The 20860-nt window shown below is 26.9% G+C and overlaps 2 protein-coding genes across 2 annotated transcripts; both read left to right on the forward strand.

The window, feature by feature from the left end:
• The first annotated feature begins 1143 nt into the window (after nt 1-1143).
• LOC105193271 (serine protease 53) lies at nt 1144-9593 on the forward strand. The gene is made up of 10 exons (XM_039452427.1): nt 1144-1285; nt 1590-1737; nt 2703-2955; nt 3501-3638; nt 3909-4049; nt 5288-5363; nt 6394-6544; nt 7675-7930; nt 8125-8262; nt 9291-9593. The coding sequence occupies exons 1-10, from the start codon at nt 1234-1236 to the stop codon at nt 9459-9461; spliced, it is 1524 nt and encodes a 507-aa protein (XP_039308361.1). The 5' UTR covers nt 1144-1233; the 3' UTR covers nt 9462-9593.
• Nucleotides 9594-10372: 779 nt separating this feature from the next.
• Nucleotides 10373-14348, forward strand: LOC105193305 (chymotrypsin-1-like). Its single transcript, XM_039447244.1, has 5 exons — nt 10373-10491; nt 12078-12228; nt 13060-13312; nt 13544-13699; nt 14025-14348. Exons 1-5 carry the CDS (start codon nt 10440-10442, stop codon nt 14166-14168), a joined length of 756 nt encoding a protein of 251 aa, XP_039303178.1. The 5' UTR covers nt 10373-10439; the 3' UTR covers nt 14169-14348.
• The last annotated feature ends 6512 nt before the right edge of the window (nt 14349-20860 follow it).

A 20860-nucleotide genomic window follows, 5' to 3' on the forward strand; every position in this document is an offset into this window, starting at 1 on the left:
GGTATACTTAATAGTATACCAAAGTATTCCAAATAAGGAGGTATACTTAATAAACTTCGTAGCACATTTTTATAAAAACAATTCATTTACCTACTTTGACAGAAATTTTTGTTACACTAAATAAACATGTTGCTGCTGGTTTTAATTTGCCAGCCCCTCTTTATTTACTACTTTCTTATGCCACATTTTTAAGGATATATTCTAAGCATAAAACGCGTCTTTAAGTGGTAAATTTAAAAGTGAATCTTATTTAGTGCTAAGCCTCATTCGTCCCGAATATTAAAATTAATTAAAATAAATAAATATTACAATAAAATATGAAAAACAATGCGACGACAATCACCTCTCAAATTACAAATCGTTCGTATATTGTGCATATACATTGTATATCTTGTATATTTGTATTGTATTATACATACATGTTTAAATTCTTCGTTCCAAAACAATAAGAATTATTTCATTTTAATATTAACACAATATTAGTCTTTACATTACTCCAAAAAAATCAACTATTAAATTCAAATTTGTCAACAAATTTCACAATAAAGTACTGACAGCATTACTACAAACGCTGCATGTGTTGAAAATTGTAACTGTACAGAATTTGTAGAGAAGGACAAATGCATATAATAAATTTTATGTAATAAAAGCATGATACGTTGACGATAACGACGTTCCTTAATATTAGCTAGATTTTTATGAACTTTATGGAGATTATGATACTTTTATGTATAAAACTAGTAAAACAACAACACTTTTGTTATATAAGCCAAGCTATTAATAAGTTTAATAAAAACTCAATCGATCTAGCGATTTCTGAGGGATTCGATTCGAATCTCGAGTTCTCATAACTAACCGCGTACAGATATACAGGAAAGTTTTCTTTAATATTTCTGTAAATTCCTCTTTCAAAATTAGCTTGATACAGTTTTCCGCAGAACTTTTTAAATTCTCATACCGATTGCGTTATATGTTCTAGATAAAGATTTTAAAACAAGTTTTTCACGGAATCGATTATACATTCTAGATAAAGATTTTTAAATGAGCTTTTCACTGAAGCGATATCGATCATTGCAAACACAATCTCGTGTTTAATCACTTGGTTGATAAAAATTCAGAGACACTGCCACAAACACTTATTTTATATCTTTGTCGTATTTACTTCAGAAACATATATAAACCTATAAACGAATCTGTTGGCCTCAGATCTAGAAAACAGATCTGCAGTCAAGAATGCGTGCGTTTGCTTGTCTTATATTTTTCGCTCTGGCATATGCTACTGAAGGTACGAATTCGTAAATTATTATTAATATTATATTTTAATAGGCTCGTGTCAATATAAATTCAATACGATTCAATAAATGTTATTGTTAAATAAGTATTTATATACTAATATTATATATATGTTATATAATGTTATATATATATATATATATATATATATATAACATTAGTATATAAATATCTATTTAACAATAACATTTATTGAATCGTATTGAATTTATATTGACACGAGCCTATATATATATATATATATATATAGAATATTGCATTTGTATTAACATAATTAATTTATTTTTATTAATAAGGAACTCCCTTTCCCTATATCGTCGGTGGTAACGATGCTCCCGTCGGCAAATATCCGTATCAAGTGTCATTAAAATTATCCGGTAAACACATATGCGGTGCATCTATCCTTGATCGGTTTAACGTATTAACTGCAGCACAATGTGTCGGGTATGTTAAATTTTATATTTATATATTATTAACAGAATATCTCTCTCTCTCTCTCTCAATACAGCATTAACAAAATCCAATTCTAAAACCAAGATATCTCGCTCAGAATAACGCTGACTTGATTTATTTTATATTTCAAAAATTTTATTTATGGAAATATTGAAATAAACTAAACAAGAATAAAATCATTATCTCAATCACTTAAAAAAATAAAATTATATCTCACATGTGAAATATTTATAAATAAATAAAAAATATTTTTTTAACTCTGATTAGATTTTATTAAATGCTGCCGTATATATTAAGGTAAAAATAAATTAAAAATAACAGAGAACCTGATGTTATCTTCTAAATTAATTTTAAAAAATACTTATTAATCATAAAACCTAAATCTCTTGGAATTTACCATGCTCTTAAATCTCATATAATTATTTTTAATATTTGGTCTTGCATTTGTCTTTTAATTTTAAAAAATTTTTAAACATATGCGCACAATTTTAACTTCTTAAAAATTAGTAGCATTAAAAATTGATATTCTCTCGGGCAAACCCCACATATAACAAAAGACAATGGCTACATAAGAAATCGTTATTTTAAGAGTGCCTTTTACTTGATAAATGTAATTTTTAGAGAACTGAATGATATTACATATTATAATAAACTGTAAAATAACATATTTAAATATAATTTATATACGTAATTTTTATAAAAACAGCCTATACATCCACTTCGTCACAAAGATTGTGATGCTAGACAAATACATTGTTGCTAATTCTAATTCTTCGATCTCTCTTTTCCTACGATACGTCTTTTAATCATATAATCTAGATGTAAAATGCATTTTTAAATGAAAAATACTCCTTATTTATTACTGAATTTTATTCGACTCAAGTAATCTTTTAACACGTCAAATGTATAAAAGGTATAAAATATGTATCTATTTATATACGCCTTTTTATTATTAGACTGCCTGATCTGAAGAACCTAAAGGTCCATGTCGGCACAAATTATTTGAGCGGATCAGGAAACGTTTATGACATAGAGGATGTTCACATTCACGAATCTTACGATGATTATTTAATTAGAAATGACATCGCTTTAGTTCACCTTAGAAGTCCTATCAAATACAGTTTGTTAGTGCAACCAATACATCTTGCGGCAATCGATAATGATCTCGAAGGCAATCCATGTATTTTAACCGGTTGGGGAGCAACACAGGTAATATCAAACTTGTGATGTAAAGATTATATACATTCAGTTATACATATCCAGAAATAAAATACTTTTTCAGAAAAACTTATTACTCTTACTTATTTTCTTTTTATATCTAATAACAAATTAAAAGTAACAAATGAGAGGACATTTTTGTAATAATTCACTGTTATTATTCGTCATCTGCTTCAAATCTCAAGTAATAATTACATGAAAGTTTGATACAAGTGTTTGAATAGCTATTTCTAATTTTTATTTGCGCTGGCTAATGTCACAAATAACTATTTCTAGCGTTTTCAGAACATTGTAGCATCGGCATAAAAAATTTTTTTAATTCCATTAATATCACACAAAAGTATAATCTTTTAGCTCATCGTTTTTGACGCTATTTTTCTCAAAATAGACATGAATAATGACATGATAGCCAACTTTGGACGACAAATTCGTATTCAGTGAGCAAAAATATACTGAAAATGACTATTCATACGCTTGTAACAAAAAAAGTGTCAATTTTTGTAAGCCTTTGTTAATTTAATATTTATTCTCTTTAGGCCGGTGGAAATCCTACAAATGCATTGCAAGAAATTGAATTGAGAGTTTATCCACAGAAAGATTGTAAGAAACAGCATTGGAGAATGGCTGATAGCAATATCTGCACTTTGACTAAACGCGGAGAAGGAGCGTGCCATGTAAGTTGCGGTCGATTAATATTATAAAACACATAAATACATATATATTTTAACATATAATAATAATAAAAATAATAATATAATATATATAATAATATATATATATATAAAGATGTATATTATATTACAAATATTAGAAATTATATTTTTAAGAGTTAATCTAATTATATGTCGATTAAATTTTTATCTTAACATTCAAATAATAATCAGCAACTTATTACTGCTCTATATAATAATTGTATTATATTATTACTCGTGTATTCATTACAGGGTGATATTGGTGGACCTTTAGTAGCTAATGGAACTCAAATTGGAATCGTTTCCTTCATGAATCCTTGCGGAGTTGGATCACCAGATGTTTATACAAGAGTAACCAGTTTTATACCTTGGATTAACGCAAATTTAAAGAAATAAAAAAAAAAGTCAATTTTTTTATTAAAATGCCATTTCGTTTTACGTAATTTACAATTTAAATAATAATATAGTTTAAATAAATTATTTTTGCAAAGTAGACTTTCTTCCATCAATATTTAAATTATTATTAATTAATAGTAAAATAGTCAATGCAAATAATAAATCAATCGTTTTGAATTTATTTTTGTAAATATAAAGATTAATGTTTTTAAGCAATAATCGCTGTTTTTATCAATGGTAAGCAGTATTATATTATTTATGTTATTGCAAATTTTATAAATCAACGTGATAGTAATAAATCTTTGTAATATATGTATAAATGTGTACAAAAATATGAAAGGTAAAAATATTTAAAAATTAGCAAAATAAAAATATTTCCAATTGCATTGCAATACTAAAAAAATTAATTAAAATAAACAATTATAAAAATAAAATATAAAAAATAATACGAAAACATCTACTATTTATTTTTCCAATCGTTCTTGTATCGTGCGTGCTTGTTGTATAACTCGTATCTTCTCTGTATATCTACGTATATTTTGTACATGCAATGTTAGTCTTTACATTAGTCCAATAAAAAAAAAATCACCAAATTCAAATTTGTCAACAATTTCACAGTAAAGTACTGTCAGCGTTACTAGCAAGCGCTGTATGCGTTGAAAATTGTAACCATACAGAAGAGAATAAACAAATATAATATTATGTACTAGAAAAGACTAATGACATTCATGAAAAAAAATTTTACCAGATTGGACTTTATAATATTTTTACATACAAAAGTAGTAGAACAAAAACAATGTTATACACCTTTGTTATAGAAATCAAAGCCAAGCTATCACTTAAATTTAATAAGATCAGTCCAGTGATTTCCGTGATCCGATAATATCGAGTACTCAACAAACCGGTTCGCGTATAGATACAAAATCTCGTAAGTGTACTTGGTGTGGGGCACTACTTGATATATTCTACAAATTTTTGTTTCTAAATTGGCTTAATAACAGTTTCACATAATAATTTTTAAATTTTCGTATCAATTGTGTTATATATTCTAAATAAAAATTTTAAAATAAATTTTTCACTGAGCGATAACAATCTTTACAAGCGCAGCATCGCATCTTATCACTTTGTGGATAAAAATTCAGAAAAATGTCATAAACACTTATTTTATATCTTTGTTGTATTTACTTCAGAAACATATATAAACCTACGAATGCATCGATTCACCTCAAATCTAGAAAACAGATCTACAATCAAAGATGCATACGTTTGCGGGTTTTATATTTATCGCTCTGGCAGTGGCATATGCCGAAGGTACGAATTCATAAATTATTATTAATACTAGATTTTCATTTTATTATATACTGTTTATATCTTGCCACACTAAAAAAAGAAAGAGAGAGAAATAATAAGTGTATTTCTTATAATACACATATAAAGCAATTAATTTCCAATATAGGTAAACTCTCCTTAATAATACAAAGTAAAAAACTATTTTGTATTTATGTATTAAAACCAGATTTGTTTTTGTGTTAAATTTTTAAAATGCTACCCATGTTAATTCAATACCAATTTAACATAAGTTATTTAAAAATATTTTGTGATTAATTTGTGATATTCAATAATTTTTTATTTAAAAATAATACATTTATAAGTGAACAAATAACATAGTGTAATTTTAAACGTAAATTCTAAGATGAATACAATACGTTGATCTAACGTATTAAAAATGCTAATTTCATTGAAGAAATATGTTTTTACAAATTATTTCAGAACTGTGTCTATGTCACATTTTTTGTGTTAATACATTAAATAATATTTTTATTACTTTCTAACGTATCCATCTTATATTAAATTACCCTAAAAATTAGGTAAACTAGATAAAATATCAACTTAGTGCAAATGTTTTTACATTGTAACATGAGTATTTGTTGTACAATATGAACAACTGCTGGCCAAATACTGCTCTATATATATTTAATAAAAACATACATTTCTACTAGAAAGAATTATATAAAGCATAATATTTCTTATCTGTAAATGGCAAAAAATCAATGAATTTTTAGCTATCAATTACGTAAACAGATCTAGGAAAATACTCAGATCTGTCCATATTTTCAAAACTTTAAAATGTGGCGGAAACAATAAAATTTTACTAAACAAATATTTCTAAACTATTCTAAATAAATTTATAACTTTCCGGACATTTAACAATAAGTATAATCGACATGGTTACCACAATTTAAAAAAATGTTATTGACAAAAGTATGTCTATGCAACTAATATAACATATGTACATTATTTTGTGTGTGTATTAACATGATAAATTTATTTTGTTAATAAGAAGTACTATCTCCGTACATCATCCAAGGTAAGAATGTCAAAGACATTAAAGAATACCCGTATCAAGTGTCACTAAGATTATCCGGTAAACACAAATGTGGTGGATCTATCTTGGATGAGTTTAACGTGTTAACCGCAGCACAGTGTGTCGGGTACGTTAAATTTTATTTTATATCTGTATAGGCATTAATGGAATCCAATTCTAAAACTGATACCTCAGCACCCCGCATAAGGCTCACTTATTTAATTTTTTAAAAACTTTATTTATGGGAATATTAAAATAAACTAAATGACAATAAAATTGTTATTTCAATTACTCAGAAAAATAAAATATATTTTGCATACAAAATATTTATAAATAAGAAAATAACAAAGATTTTTCTAAAACCTAATTAAACCTTATAAATACTTACGTATATAATAAATAAAAATAAATTCAAAATAACAGAGAAACATTATTTCCTAAATCAGTTTTAAAAAATAAATATTAATTACAAAAATCAAATCTCTTCGAGTTTATCTCATTCTTAAGTATTTTTAATGTCTTTCAATTAAGTATTTTTAAAGTCTTTCAATTATTTTTAATGGTCTTTCATTAATCTTTCAATTTTTGAAAATTTCTAAACGATAAAGTACAATTTTAACTCCTTAAAAATTAACCACATTGAAAATCGTTATTCTATAATGCAAAATCCACACATAACAAATAACAATGATGGCCACATAAGTGAGCCTTGTTCAAAGAATACTTAAATGTATAAATTTATTTTTTATAATATTAGAAAGTTGTATAATATAATGTGTCGTAATAACTTATAAAATAATGTATATATACTCTCTAAATTTTTTGGAGTGGAATTTCATCTAAAAGAGTGGAATTCCACTCTAAAAGTGTGAAAATCCTGCCACTCTTTATCAAGACTGGCAGGATTTTCACACTTTTAGAGTGGGATTCCACTCCAAAGATTTTAGAGAGTAATGTATGTATAATGTGATTTTTATAAAAACGACCTATCTTATACATCTATATCACAAAAATTTTGTCATACGAAACAAACTCGTTGCTGCCAGTTTTAATTCTTCAACCCCAATTTTCCTATGATACGTTTTTTAAGCATACAAGCTAGGCGCAAAGCACATTTTTAAATGGTACATAAGTATTATTTAGTACTGGGCCTTATTCGGCTCAGTTGCTTTATTTTTTTAACATGTCAAATGAATACAATATGTAAAGTATGTATCTATTTATACATATGTCTTTTTATTATGTCTTTTTATTTAGAGTGAAAGATCTAAAGGAACTAAAGGTCCATGTTGCCACAAATAATTTGACTGATGAAGGAAAATCTTATGAAGTAGAAAGAGTTCGCATGCACGAATACTACGATAGTTATTTAATGAGAAATGATATCGCTTTAGTTCATCTTAAAGATCCAATCGAATTCAATGACAAAGTAAAAAACATAATTCTTTCAACAAACGATAATGATTTCGAACAAGGCACATCGTGCACTTTAACCGGATGGGGATTTGAAGAGGTAATTTGAAACTCGTGATATGATTTTCCAATTATACGTATTAAAAAATAAAACACCTTTTTTTAGAAAAACTTATTATTTTATATATCCAATAACAAGTTAAAAGTAACAAATAAGAAGGCATTTTTGTAATAATTATTCACTGTTATTCGTCATCTGCTTCGATTCTCAACGTAACATTTATCCTTTTTTAGGTTGATGGAAGTGTTCCACCAATATTGAAAGCAACAGATGAGTTGTTAATTTATCCGCAGGAAAATTGTGAGCAAGACCAATGGAGAGTGACAGATAGCCATATCTGCACTAAGACTAAATACGGAGGAATGTGCCGCGTAAGTTCCTAACAATTATTAATTCTGTCGATTATATAACTTATCGATATATGTATAAACAGAGTGTCTCATAAGAAAGGGCCAAGCAGTCATATGCAGATAGAGCGGACTAAACTGATTCAAAAAGTCCTGTACCATTTTGCAATTTCTATAATAATTAATGAGTTATTAATTTATAAAAATAACCAAATTTGCCCAGTTCAAATTTACCGCTAAATTCAATTGCACGGTGAAATGTCGTTACTCAACAATCGAAGTTGTTAGCGCGTGAAAGTTATTGTTTATAAACAATAATATAACTACATCTACACTATTAAAAATGTCATGAAATTTAATGTGCTTTTAAAATGCACATTAAGTTTAAAATACATAAAATTTAATATACCCATAACTAAAAAATATGTGCATAAAATTTAGTGCACTTTTGACAACATTAAATAATTTTTAATGTACCTACTTAAAATTTGCTTCCGTTACATTACATTGAATTCTGCTACCAATTTTTAACAGTGTATACAGGACGCGTATGTACAAAAGCACATCTCCAAACATCTCGTGCATTTAGCAACAATGACTGCTCAACGGTCGTATCTTTCCGCATTCTTACGTTTGACAATAGATCGAGCAAAATCAACTATCTGTATAAATTAATAATACTCGTTAACTATTGCGAAAATTGCAAAATGGTACAGGACACTTTTCGACTCACAATCCGTTTAATCTGCTCTATTTGCAAACGATCAATTTGTCATTTTTTATGAGACACCCTGTATATGTATGTGTGCGTGCACGTGCACGTGCGCGCGCGTGTGTCTATATACATATATATGTACACACACACACAACACACATGTGTATATAATATCAAAATAAGAATTAATGATATAAATATATGAAAAATGTATAAATGCATTTTATATTAATAATATAAAAACTCTAATTTTAAAAGTTAATTTAATTATATTAAATTTTTACTTTAACATTTAAATAATAACAATATTTTATTATTAATCATATTTTTATTTCAGGGTGATACCGGTGGACCTTTAGTGTGTGATGGCAACGGCATCAAAGTTCAAGCAGGAATCGCTTCTTTTACTACTTCCTGTGATGTTAAATTACCAAACATTTACACAAGAGTGTCCAGTTTCCAATTTTGGATCAAGCGGAATAAGAAGAAATCAGAAAATCTTATTTAATTTGTTTATTAAAATGCCACTTTATTTTATGTGATTTACAATTTAATTAATAACATGGTTTGGGCAAATTATTTCTGCAAAATGTATGCTTCCAACAGTTAAATAAATTGTCAATAGTGTCAATACAAATAAGACATGCATTATTTTTAATTCTTTCGATATCAAAGCAAGCTATAGTTATAGTGATTTCTGTTTTTAACCGAGATATAAACAGTATTATATTATTTATGTTATTGCAAAATTCGCGAACAGTCAATTGCAAATAGTACTCGAAATAATCGAAACGACTAGATCCATTGTGTCCTTATTAAGGTCACTTGATAGTTTGAGTTCGATTAAAGGTGCATCTATAACTATTATAACATTTTAATCGTAAGTAATCGTGGTCGTAAAGAAAAAAATATCTTAAACATCGTCTAAATAAAATAACAGTATCACAAAAATCATAAATCTGCGAAATGTTTAAGATAGCTTCTTTTTTTAGAACCATGATTACTTACGATGAAATCATTCCGATAGATAGATTAATCTTTAATCAAACTAAAACTATCAATTAAACCTAATAAGAACTCGATCTAACCATTTCTGAGATTCGATAACATCAAGTACTCGCAATTGGCTAATTTGCGAATAAATACACGGGACAGTCTCGTTATATTTAGCGCAAAATACTACTATATCTCTTGATATATTTTATAAATTTTTGTTTCCAAAATAATTCGATTTCTGTAAACATTTTTAAATTTTTCTATCAATTGCGTCATGTATTCTAGATAAAAATTTTAAAATAAAATTTTCATTAAATGATAAAGATCTTTGCAAACACAATTCTGCTTCATGTCTAATCAGGTAGTTAAGAAAAATTCAGAAAAGCGTCACAAGCACTTGATTTATATCATTGATGCACCTACTTCAGAAACATATATAAACCTATGAGTTTATCTATTCGCTCAGACCCAGGTAAACAAATCTGCAAAGATGCGTACGCTTGCTTGTTTTATATTTCTCGCTCTCGTATACACTACTAAAGGTACAAATTCATCAATTATTATACATATTATACTATAATAGAAAAAAAAAAACAGAAAGAACAAGAGAAAAAGAGATAATATATCTTTCTGCACACGTACAAAACAATTACATTTCAATACAGATAAAGTTCTTAACAATGAGTGTCAGTTGCATAATAGCATGTAGAAGTTCTGTCAATATCGTATTCTGTACATATATTTAATAAGAATATACATAATTGTGAAAAGAATTAATTATAAAACACAATATTTCTTATTCATAAATTTCAAATATCTATAACTTTAATCACTAATTAATTATGTAAACAAAGCTAGAATACATAAGACAGAGTTATTGAATGTATACTACCTAAATCATACCTTATATATATATCAATATTTTACATTTTTTACCTAAACTTATTTAAACTTTTACTATAAATTACAGTGACAAAAATAAAGTAAATAAGAAATAAATAATATAAGCAAAAATTTAATAAGTTACATTTTGTTTTGTGCGTGTTAACTTCAAAAAATAAAATATTATATAATTGATAAATTTTTGATTAATTTAGCTAATATAATCACGTAATTTTTTTGTACTTAATTTTTATATTTTTAAAAAAGTTTATTTTACTTTTGTGTGTGAACATATACGAGTATGTATATGTATTACAAAAATAGAATTAAAATTTTTAAATATATTGATTTTTTTCTATAATAAATTATTAACAAAATAAGTATTAGTTAATAATTTTTTTATTATTTTTAATTATTTAAATTTATAAATTCAATATTTTCATAAGCAATATGAATTAAGAAAATCAAAGCAATCGGCTGCCTAAATCGTACTTTTTGCAACATGTAAAAAAACTTATAATAAAATGATTTTTTATTAGCGAAAAATTAAACATTGTAGTAATAAGTATCTGAAACATCAAATTACAATTTCCAATGTTCATTTGCGTACAAATCAGTATCAAATAAAAACTATAAATAAAAAATAAGTGATACGCATTCAACAACTCTTTCTCATAGCTCTTATTTTTTGAATTTTTGAAATTAATTTATGTTATATATTATCATTTGAAAAACACGTGTACCTAAAATTCGTATTCGAGATTTCTGAATAATGAGTCTTCTACTTTACATGCTACGTCATTTCTTCTGCCGAAAAATATATTATGTTTTATTTATTTATAATACAATTTATAATACACAGCATAACGAGTAATTACTACACTGTCAAAAAATTGTCATAAGCGATTAATCCTGATTGAAAATATCATGTTGCATTTTAAAATTTATATAAAATATCTATATGGTTATCACTATTCGGTATTTATTCTATTTAAACTAATAAAAAAACCATAAATCATTTAACATATTTTAAAATTACCATTTAATTATATAGTTCATTAAAAATAATCAAACATTTTATATTTTACTGTGTTAAAATATAAAATATATGTAGTAGATATTAATCAATTAGAGAAAATCACACAATTTTTCAAAATATAATAATGCTACAACTATATTTTCAGAATAAATTTTATAAGAAAATTTTCTTCATGTATTAACATAATTTGTTTTTTTTTTTAATAAGGAACGCCTTCTCCACATATCATTGGAGGTCAACCGGCTGACATTGGCGAATTTCCATATCAAGTATCACTGAAAGTTAATGATAGACACCAGTGCAGTGGGTCTATCATTAATAATCGGACCATCTTAACCGCAGCAGATTGTGTCGTCTGGTACGTTACACATTCTAAATCTATGTCTATTTAAATCTATAAATATATTCTGTATCTCTATTTATATCTACATATATTTAATATTTAAAATATTAGCCAAAACATAGATATCTTTTTTTGCAAGAAACTATTTGCGGGATGTAATGTAATCTATCAAATAACTACTTTCAGTAATTTATACGTATTTGCTGTACCTATCTTTTTATCAAATAAATTATATAGTACCTTTTTATATTATTAATATTTATTATATCATGTAATTATTAACAATATTATTAAAATTAAAAATACTCAGTAAATTAAAATAAATAAATTTGAATATTTTTTATCTATATCTGAAATGTTTTCATTTTTTAGATTTTAAATCAATATCCTATTTTTTATACAAGAGATAAAATTTTGAATTTTTTTTACTCTTTACTAATTCATAATACCTAAAGAATGAGAAAATTTCATAAGATTGTATTATATACAAAGAATAGAATATTAATTGAAACATAGGAACCATCAAAATAATCGTTTAATACCACTAGCATTAGAAAGTAGTTTGATCTATTTTTTTTGCCATCATATTGTAACAGTACATCATGTACAATTTCTGTTGTGTTTCTACCGCATCTATTTAATATGTTCTATTCTTGCCATGTTTTTGCATTATATATATATGGCAAGATATACTTAATTCTTATTTGCTTCATTTCTATTGTTATATTACAAGTCATGATGGCAGAGATCAAACTTAAAGAAAATAAGAATCTCTTCTAAAATTATTTTGCTAGCGTACTGCTAAATTTTACTATTTGAATACTGACATGTTTTTCTTAATAATAGGTTGGCATCTTGGCAGATAACGGTTCATGGCGGGACAAATAAATTGGATACACGAGGACATGTTCATGAGGTAGAGAGTGTTACCATCCATCCAAAATACCTTAAGGAGCCATACACTAATAACATTGCTTTAGTTCACCTTAAAGCTGCTTTCAAATATAATCCGTTAGAACAATCGATAAATCTTGCGACAACTGATATTGATATCGAAGATAAATCATGCACATTAGCCGGATGGGGAGCTACCAGAGTGGTAATATCGAACTCGTGATATGGTAGTTCATTAATTAATAATCTAAGAATAAAATACTCTCTTAGAGAAACTTATTATTTTCTCGTTATATATAATAAGTTAAAAGTAAATAAGAGAATATTTTGATAATAAATATTTCTTATTATTTTGATAATAAATATTTCTTATTATTCGTTATTATTTGCTTTAATTCTCAATGCAGCAATTTCTCATAACATTCATCCTTTTCAGACTGGTGAAGACTTTTCAAATAGTTTACTAAAAATTCAGTTAAAAGGTTATTCGCTGGAAAAGTGTGCAAGAGATTGGCAAATGTGGGGATATGGCAAAATAAGAAATAATCAGGTTTGCACACAAACTAAACGAGAACTATACGGAGCATGCCTCGTAAGTCGATTATCAATATCATAAAACAAATCAATATATATATATATATATATATATATATATATATTATCGATATAAAAAAATATTAGTAATATAAAAATTATTAATATTAAAATTAAAATAATTCTGATATTAAAATTGAAATAATTTAATAATATTGTAATAAAAAGCTAATCAAATTATGTCGATTAAATTTTTAATATGGAAATTTTAACATTAATTTTTAATCTTGACATTGAAATAATTATAACAAAATGTGCAATAATAAGTGATTTATTTATTGATTTGTTATAATAGTATTTTATTGTTAATTGTACTTTTTTAGGGTGATTTTGGTGGACCTTTAGTAATTGATGGAGTTCAAATTGGAATCCTTTCCATGACAGGTAAACCCTGTACATTATTACCAGCCGTTTATATGAAAGTGACCAGTTTTCTTCCGTGGATTCTGTCGAATATGAAGAATTAAAATGTATCATTTAACTTAACAATTTATTTAAATTAAATATCATGTAATTAATTTATTAAAACGACATTTCGTTTTACGCAATTTATTATTTAATTAATAATATAATTTAAATAAATAATTATTTTTGTGAAATGCACACTCTTTCTGTTAGTTAAATAAATTGTCAATGCAAATAACAAATCAGTAATCTTTATTTTTTTCGATAGAGGAATTAATGTTTTTATTCGTAGTAACTGTTATTTTTATCCGGAGAGAGAAAAAGAGAAAGAGAGAGAGAGAGAGTGAGAGTGAGAGTAAACAGTATCATAATATTTATGTCATTGTAAATTTTACAAATCTATGTAACATTATATGTAAATCTGTATAAAATACAAAGTTTAATAATTGGCAAAAAATCAATAAAGTTAAAAAATTAATAACCTTTAACTTAGTTATAAACATATATCAAAACTATGATATATATACATATATATCATAATTGTGTGTGTGAGTAGAGAAATGTGGAAAAATAAAAATGTTTTAAAATTAGTAAAAGAAAAATAGTTCTTCCAATTACATTGCAATATTAAAATAAATCAAAACAATTAAAATGTGAAACATGACGTGACAACAGGCACATTCTTCATTTGAAAACAACAAGAACTGTATTATATTACTGTACAAGTTTTTTAATATATTAATATATTAGCTCATACATTTCGTCAAAATCACCTGTTAAATGCTCTGTCAAATTCAAATCAATTCAAGAGGCTTCACAGTAAAGTACTAATAGCACTACTGCAAGCACTGCTTGTTTCGGACGACGTCAATATTTCTTTACTGCCAATAAATGGCAGTTGCTTACAATATCTATTTGAATAAGATGGGCTATGTACCCAGAAAAAAGTTAGTTTTACTAGTCTTTTAAAGTCAGATTTTTAAAGTAGACTTATATAACTTTAATCTTTTTTTGCAAATTTTTAATTGTCTCACACAATACAACTTTTTTTTATCACAACAAGAAATGTAGTAATAATAAGAGCATGAATAGTGCCATTTCAAAGAATTAAAATAATCTTGATACCAAATATCTATCGATATAAAACTTACTTATTCTTATAACACTGATCATTAACGCAAGTTAGGATAAACTTAAAAAATTGCTCCGACAATAACAGCAAAGTAATTCAATTAGAAATATATGTTATAAAACTCTTATTCCTATTTAAAATAAAAGATTTGTGCTTTTTCCACATCGTAGGCCTGAACTTCTTAAACGGTTTACCTTTTCTCTTTTTCTCATCAATGTGAAAAAATAAAAAAAGAAGATGAAAAAAGTTCAGTCCTGAGATGAAAAAAAAAACAAATCTAAAAATAGTACACGACTTACCAACACTGATGCGCAACAGCGGAGTTGAAACTGCTTAATCTGTAATGTATCAATATGTACAAGTTAAAACAATCAACCTTTCAAAAGACAATTGTTACGCACATTTAATTATTTATAAGTTAAACAGATATTTGATAAAAAAAATTAAATTGTATTTCTCTTCTCAGAACTCTTCCTTTAGACATTACAAGTTTTCATAAAATTTAATAAGTATGTATAAATCTAATTTTATTTAATAAATAATCTAAGAAACTACAAGCTTTAAAATTGCAACAATCATGGAAAAAACTAATTTGCCAGCATAACAAATATTAAATTGCTGTAGCAAAATTTATTTATTAATAAAAAGTTAATATAGATAGCAAAGAAATAATTTAAGAGTACTAGTCAATATTTGTTAGATATAAGTTTACTAAACAAATTATTCTGCTGTACAATCATTTTTAGAGAAGCAAAGAAGGAGTAGTAGTATGAGCAGTAGTACTTTTAATAGCGAAAGTATTTACTAAGAATATATCATTTTGCTTTAATAGTAAATTAACCTAATTGTAAAAATAAACACACCCAGTAAATATTCTTTTATTTCAGCAATAAAATGGATGCTCGACTAACAAATAATTTTTCAAATGTGTCAACTAAATTTTGTCACTTCCAATTAATTTGTAACAGCAAAGACAATTTTATTACAATAATAGCAAAATTATTCTTTTTGTGTCTAAATGTTTTATTAAATATTTTAAAATATCATGAAATATTTAATTTGCATCACAGTGTTTCGATATACTGCTAATACTGAAAAAGTACAGTATACTCTTTGAATTGGAATTAGGGTATTATTCACTGAAAGACAACGAACAGTTTCCAATTTCAGTGATATACTTATAATTATATCAATCAGTGACATGCACTGTCTTTCAGTGATAATGCACTGATTCTGATTAGTGAAAGCATCCTCCTCTTAAACAAAATCACTGAAAGACATCGAATAATCACTGATTGATCATAATTATAAGTATATCATTGTAAATCAGTAAGATTTCACTGATTCAGATTTAGAAAGTACTTTCTAAATCAGAATCAGTGTATTATTCACTAAAAGACAACAAACAGCCTAATTTCAGTAATATACTTATAATTATATCAATCAGTGATACATGCATTATCTTTCAGTGATAATATACTGATTCTGATTAGTGAGAGTACCCCCCTCTTAAACAGAATCACTAAAAGACAGTAAATAATTACTTATTGATCACAGTTATAAGTATAGCACTGTAAAGTAAGATTTTACTGATACAGATTTAGGGTGTGTTCAGAGAAATGCTAGTAGCGCTATTTATATCTATTATTCTATCCTTGTCTTACATCTAATAAATGATAAAGATAGAAAACACAAATAGCGCTTATAGCTGTCCCTGCAAACACATCCTTCGAAAGTACTTTCTAAATTGGAATCAGTGGTTAAGATGAGTGATAATGTGATAATGTGATAGTGGCTATGTGTTAATTAAATAGTGATATTGCACTGATTTCGATTAGTGGGAATACCTTCCTCTTAAGGGGAATCACTGAAAGATAGAGAATAATTACTGATTAATCACAGTTATAAGTATAGCACTGTAAGATTTCACTAATTCAAATTTAGAAAATACTTTTTCAGTATTAGCAGTATCGGAACACCTTCTGTGATGTAAATTAAATATTTCATGATAACTAAAATATTTAATAAATATTTTAATACAGATTTTTAGCGCTGGCAGTATAGATTTCAAAAAATAATCGCAGTCGTGCAAATACAGAATGTGTAACACAATTTTTGCTTGAATAAACATTTACTATTACATCAACTAATAAATAAATAATTACTCATGGTTGTTCCGCCGATGCCTGACCCTAGGCCTCCTTCTCCTTCTCTTCCTCTTCTTCCTCTTCCTCATGGGGACACTCACATCATTTACCTAATTTACTCCGAGCACTATGATACGCGTGCCAAGTATTATTTCAGTACCAAATTGCTTAACATTCTCATTTACAGCATTTATATCTCTCCGAGTATATCAAACGATTTGATACGGATACAATGCTTAGGTACACGTATGTGATGAGTGTAAACTAAATAATTCTTGTTCCTTCAATATGCTTGCTCTGGGACAAGCACCACGAGCGCACTTCGCGATTGAGTACAATCATTTTTACGACACTCGCGTATTAAAACGATCGTTCAATAAAACACATTCGACACTCTTGTCATCGTACACAATAATTCGAAATATACGAGAACGGATCCGTACGATCATCAACGGAGTTCGGACTAGAGAATAAACGACCGACTACAATCATTTTTACGACACTCGCGTATTAACCACTAATACATTCAACACTCGTCATCGTATTTGTTCTCAATAATTCGGAATAAACAGGAAGCACGTAATACCGACCACCGACGAAGCTCGCAGTAGAGAAATGGCGCAATAAATCGGCGCAAGACGTCACATAGCCCGAGATCATGCAGCGAGATTAATGCGTAGATGCAACGATCGACGCCGTACTTATAACACGAAAGCATACGACACTGACTCTCACTGCGTCAAGACGATCAGCCTGAAGGTCGTACGGCATTCCTGTATTGTATCTACGCATAATTCGCATTCAAAACAGACGAGAACGTCGTCTGACTCGCGACACAAGAGTTACCAATATGGCGGCGCTCCCATAATGGTACTCGGTGGGGATGACGACGGCTCGGCGGCGACGGCTGCCGAGCGCCGGCGGATATAGCCGAGCGGCCGCGGCACGTGTCGCAGCCGTCGCAGGTATCGCACGTACGCACGTACGCACATACGCGTCATTCACCTTACCCTTGACTGTCGGGGAAGCGTGCTTACTTCGCATCACATACATTCTCGTACTACTTATTAAATCTGCGTTCTGAGTGAGTTATAATAAAGTTCTATTTAAATAATTTTTCGAGAAAAATAATTACTATTAAAAATGTCTTTCGGGATTAAAATTTATCACACGAAACGGTATCTATGTTAACATTATTCGCGAAATCAGCTTAGCGGTGTGCTTCGATGTGATCAAGAGTTTAAAGAGACACATGAATCGCTGAATGAAATATGAAAATGCGTGTAAAACATTAAAACGTTATATTAAATTGAACTTGTTCGTATCTTTGTGAAACATGCAATCAAGAGATTCGAAATAAAATATGTATTGCACGTCTCATATGAATAATCGCGCGATTATTCATATGAGACGTGCAATATTTTATTTTGACGAGCAATATTTTATTATTTTTGGCAATAAACTCTCTTATTTTAGAAAAATATTTTAAGGTGATCGTAAGTAGGCTGGTTTTAACGTTGCAACTGTTACACGTGCATCAATAACAAGTGTATCTCAGCTGACTAGCAGCAGTCAATGACCTACCTATTGATTGTCTCGTCTGCATCGTATCTCATTCCGAACTATATCTGTGTACGCGTGTATCGAGTGAGTGTCAGTGATTTAAAATAAAGTTTTATTTAAAAGATCTTTCAAGGTAAATAATTTTTATTAAAAATATCTTTTGAAATCAAAGTTTATTACACGAAATGGTATCCATTTCGTAAAACTTGCGACCATTATTCGTAAAATCTGCTTTTCAATGTGCTTTGATGTGATCAAGAGTTTGAAATGACACACGAATTGCTAAGTAAAATTTAAAATTATTACGCTTATTTTACGGCTATTATCAGTTGGCAAAAGGAGTTTCTTCTGTTTCTGGTTGTATGCTGTCAAAGAGAATTTAACCAGATCAAGGTGAGTTTAATTTAATCAGAAGAAAGGAGAGGATATATACAAGGTAGGGTAGTATCTAATGCTATAGTAATATAAAGGTACACGATAGGTATAATATTATATAATATTTTATGCAATTACACTTAATCGAAGACAGACAAGAACGTTGCTTCTAATTAAATCCCTAATAATTGCAAACTTAATTTCTTTCTTAATAAATAAAATTCGATACATTACCTTGATATCGGGTAATCAAGATCACGAGTAGTTGTACATCATACGGATAGGTAAACAAGACATGATTTGTATATGTATAGATAAGAATATAATACGTAGGAATAAGTAAAAATATTAAGAACAAATATAGATCAAAATATGCATATTTAGAATTATGGGTAGGATTATTAGATATAATTTAAAAATATAATAGTAACTATATGTATACAATTTGCATCACATATTATATGCACATATACATATTATTCACATTGTATGTTTGTTTGTATACTATAATAAATAAAAAATGTAACATTATTGAAATTATTTGTAGATTATAGACTACTATTAAAATTGTAAACTACATTAAAATATTTAAAATTGTATTATTATTTTATTGTAATAAAAATGCATTACAAAATAAAAATTATATAAAATTAATACCAGATATCAGCATAAAATCAAAACTAATTGAACATGTACGATAATAAGAAATTCACTAAATTAGCATATTTAAAGGATTAGGCTACATAGAGAACTTAAAAATTATAAACTTTAGACATTTTTTTGATAAAACAATGAACCTAATATTAAATACAAATTAAAATTTTTTTCTTTAGTAATCTCTGAACGCTTGGATATTTGGACGTTTACACAAGAGTAATCAATTTTTTTCTTTGAATTTTATGACGAATTTAAAGAAGTAAGCAATATTATTTAATTTACTTATTAAAATCATTTTGTTGCGCATGATTTATAATTAATAATATAGTTTGAGCAAATTATATTTATGAAATATACATTTTCTCCATCAATGAAATAAATTGTCAATAAAAATGAATTGTTTTTTTTCTTTTTTTTAATATAGAAACTATTATTTTTGCAGTAATCTCTATTTTCAAACTATAAACAATATCATATAATTTATCTTTTTACAAAATTTATAAATCTACGTAATTGTTATATAAGTATGTATTTGATAAATTTAGCAAAAGAAAATGCTTTGAAATATAAAAAAGTTTAGTAAAAACAAAACAAAAATAAATAATTATATTATCAATTTTAATTAAACTTTGAAATGAGTATAATGCATAGCGTTAAATATTTTAAGATTAATTTTACAATCAGTTGTCTTGTACTTCGAATTCTCTCTGATTACAATATCTATAATTAAATTGATACTGCCCACTCTTAAAATTGTTATCTAATCAAAATTATTTGATGTTGAAATTCTTTTTGTATATGTAGTATCGTATATATATGTATATTAAGTACGTATATATATATATATATATACCATATATACTTATGAAATGACTTTTTT

The sequence above is a fragment of the Solenopsis invicta genome, chromosome 1, assembly GCF_016802725.1.
Source record: "Solenopsis invicta isolate M01_SB chromosome 1, UNIL_Sinv_3.0, whole genome shotgun sequence".
In the NCBI taxonomy this organism is placed as follows: domain Eukaryota; kingdom Metazoa; phylum Arthropoda; class Insecta; order Hymenoptera; family Formicidae; genus Solenopsis; species Solenopsis invicta.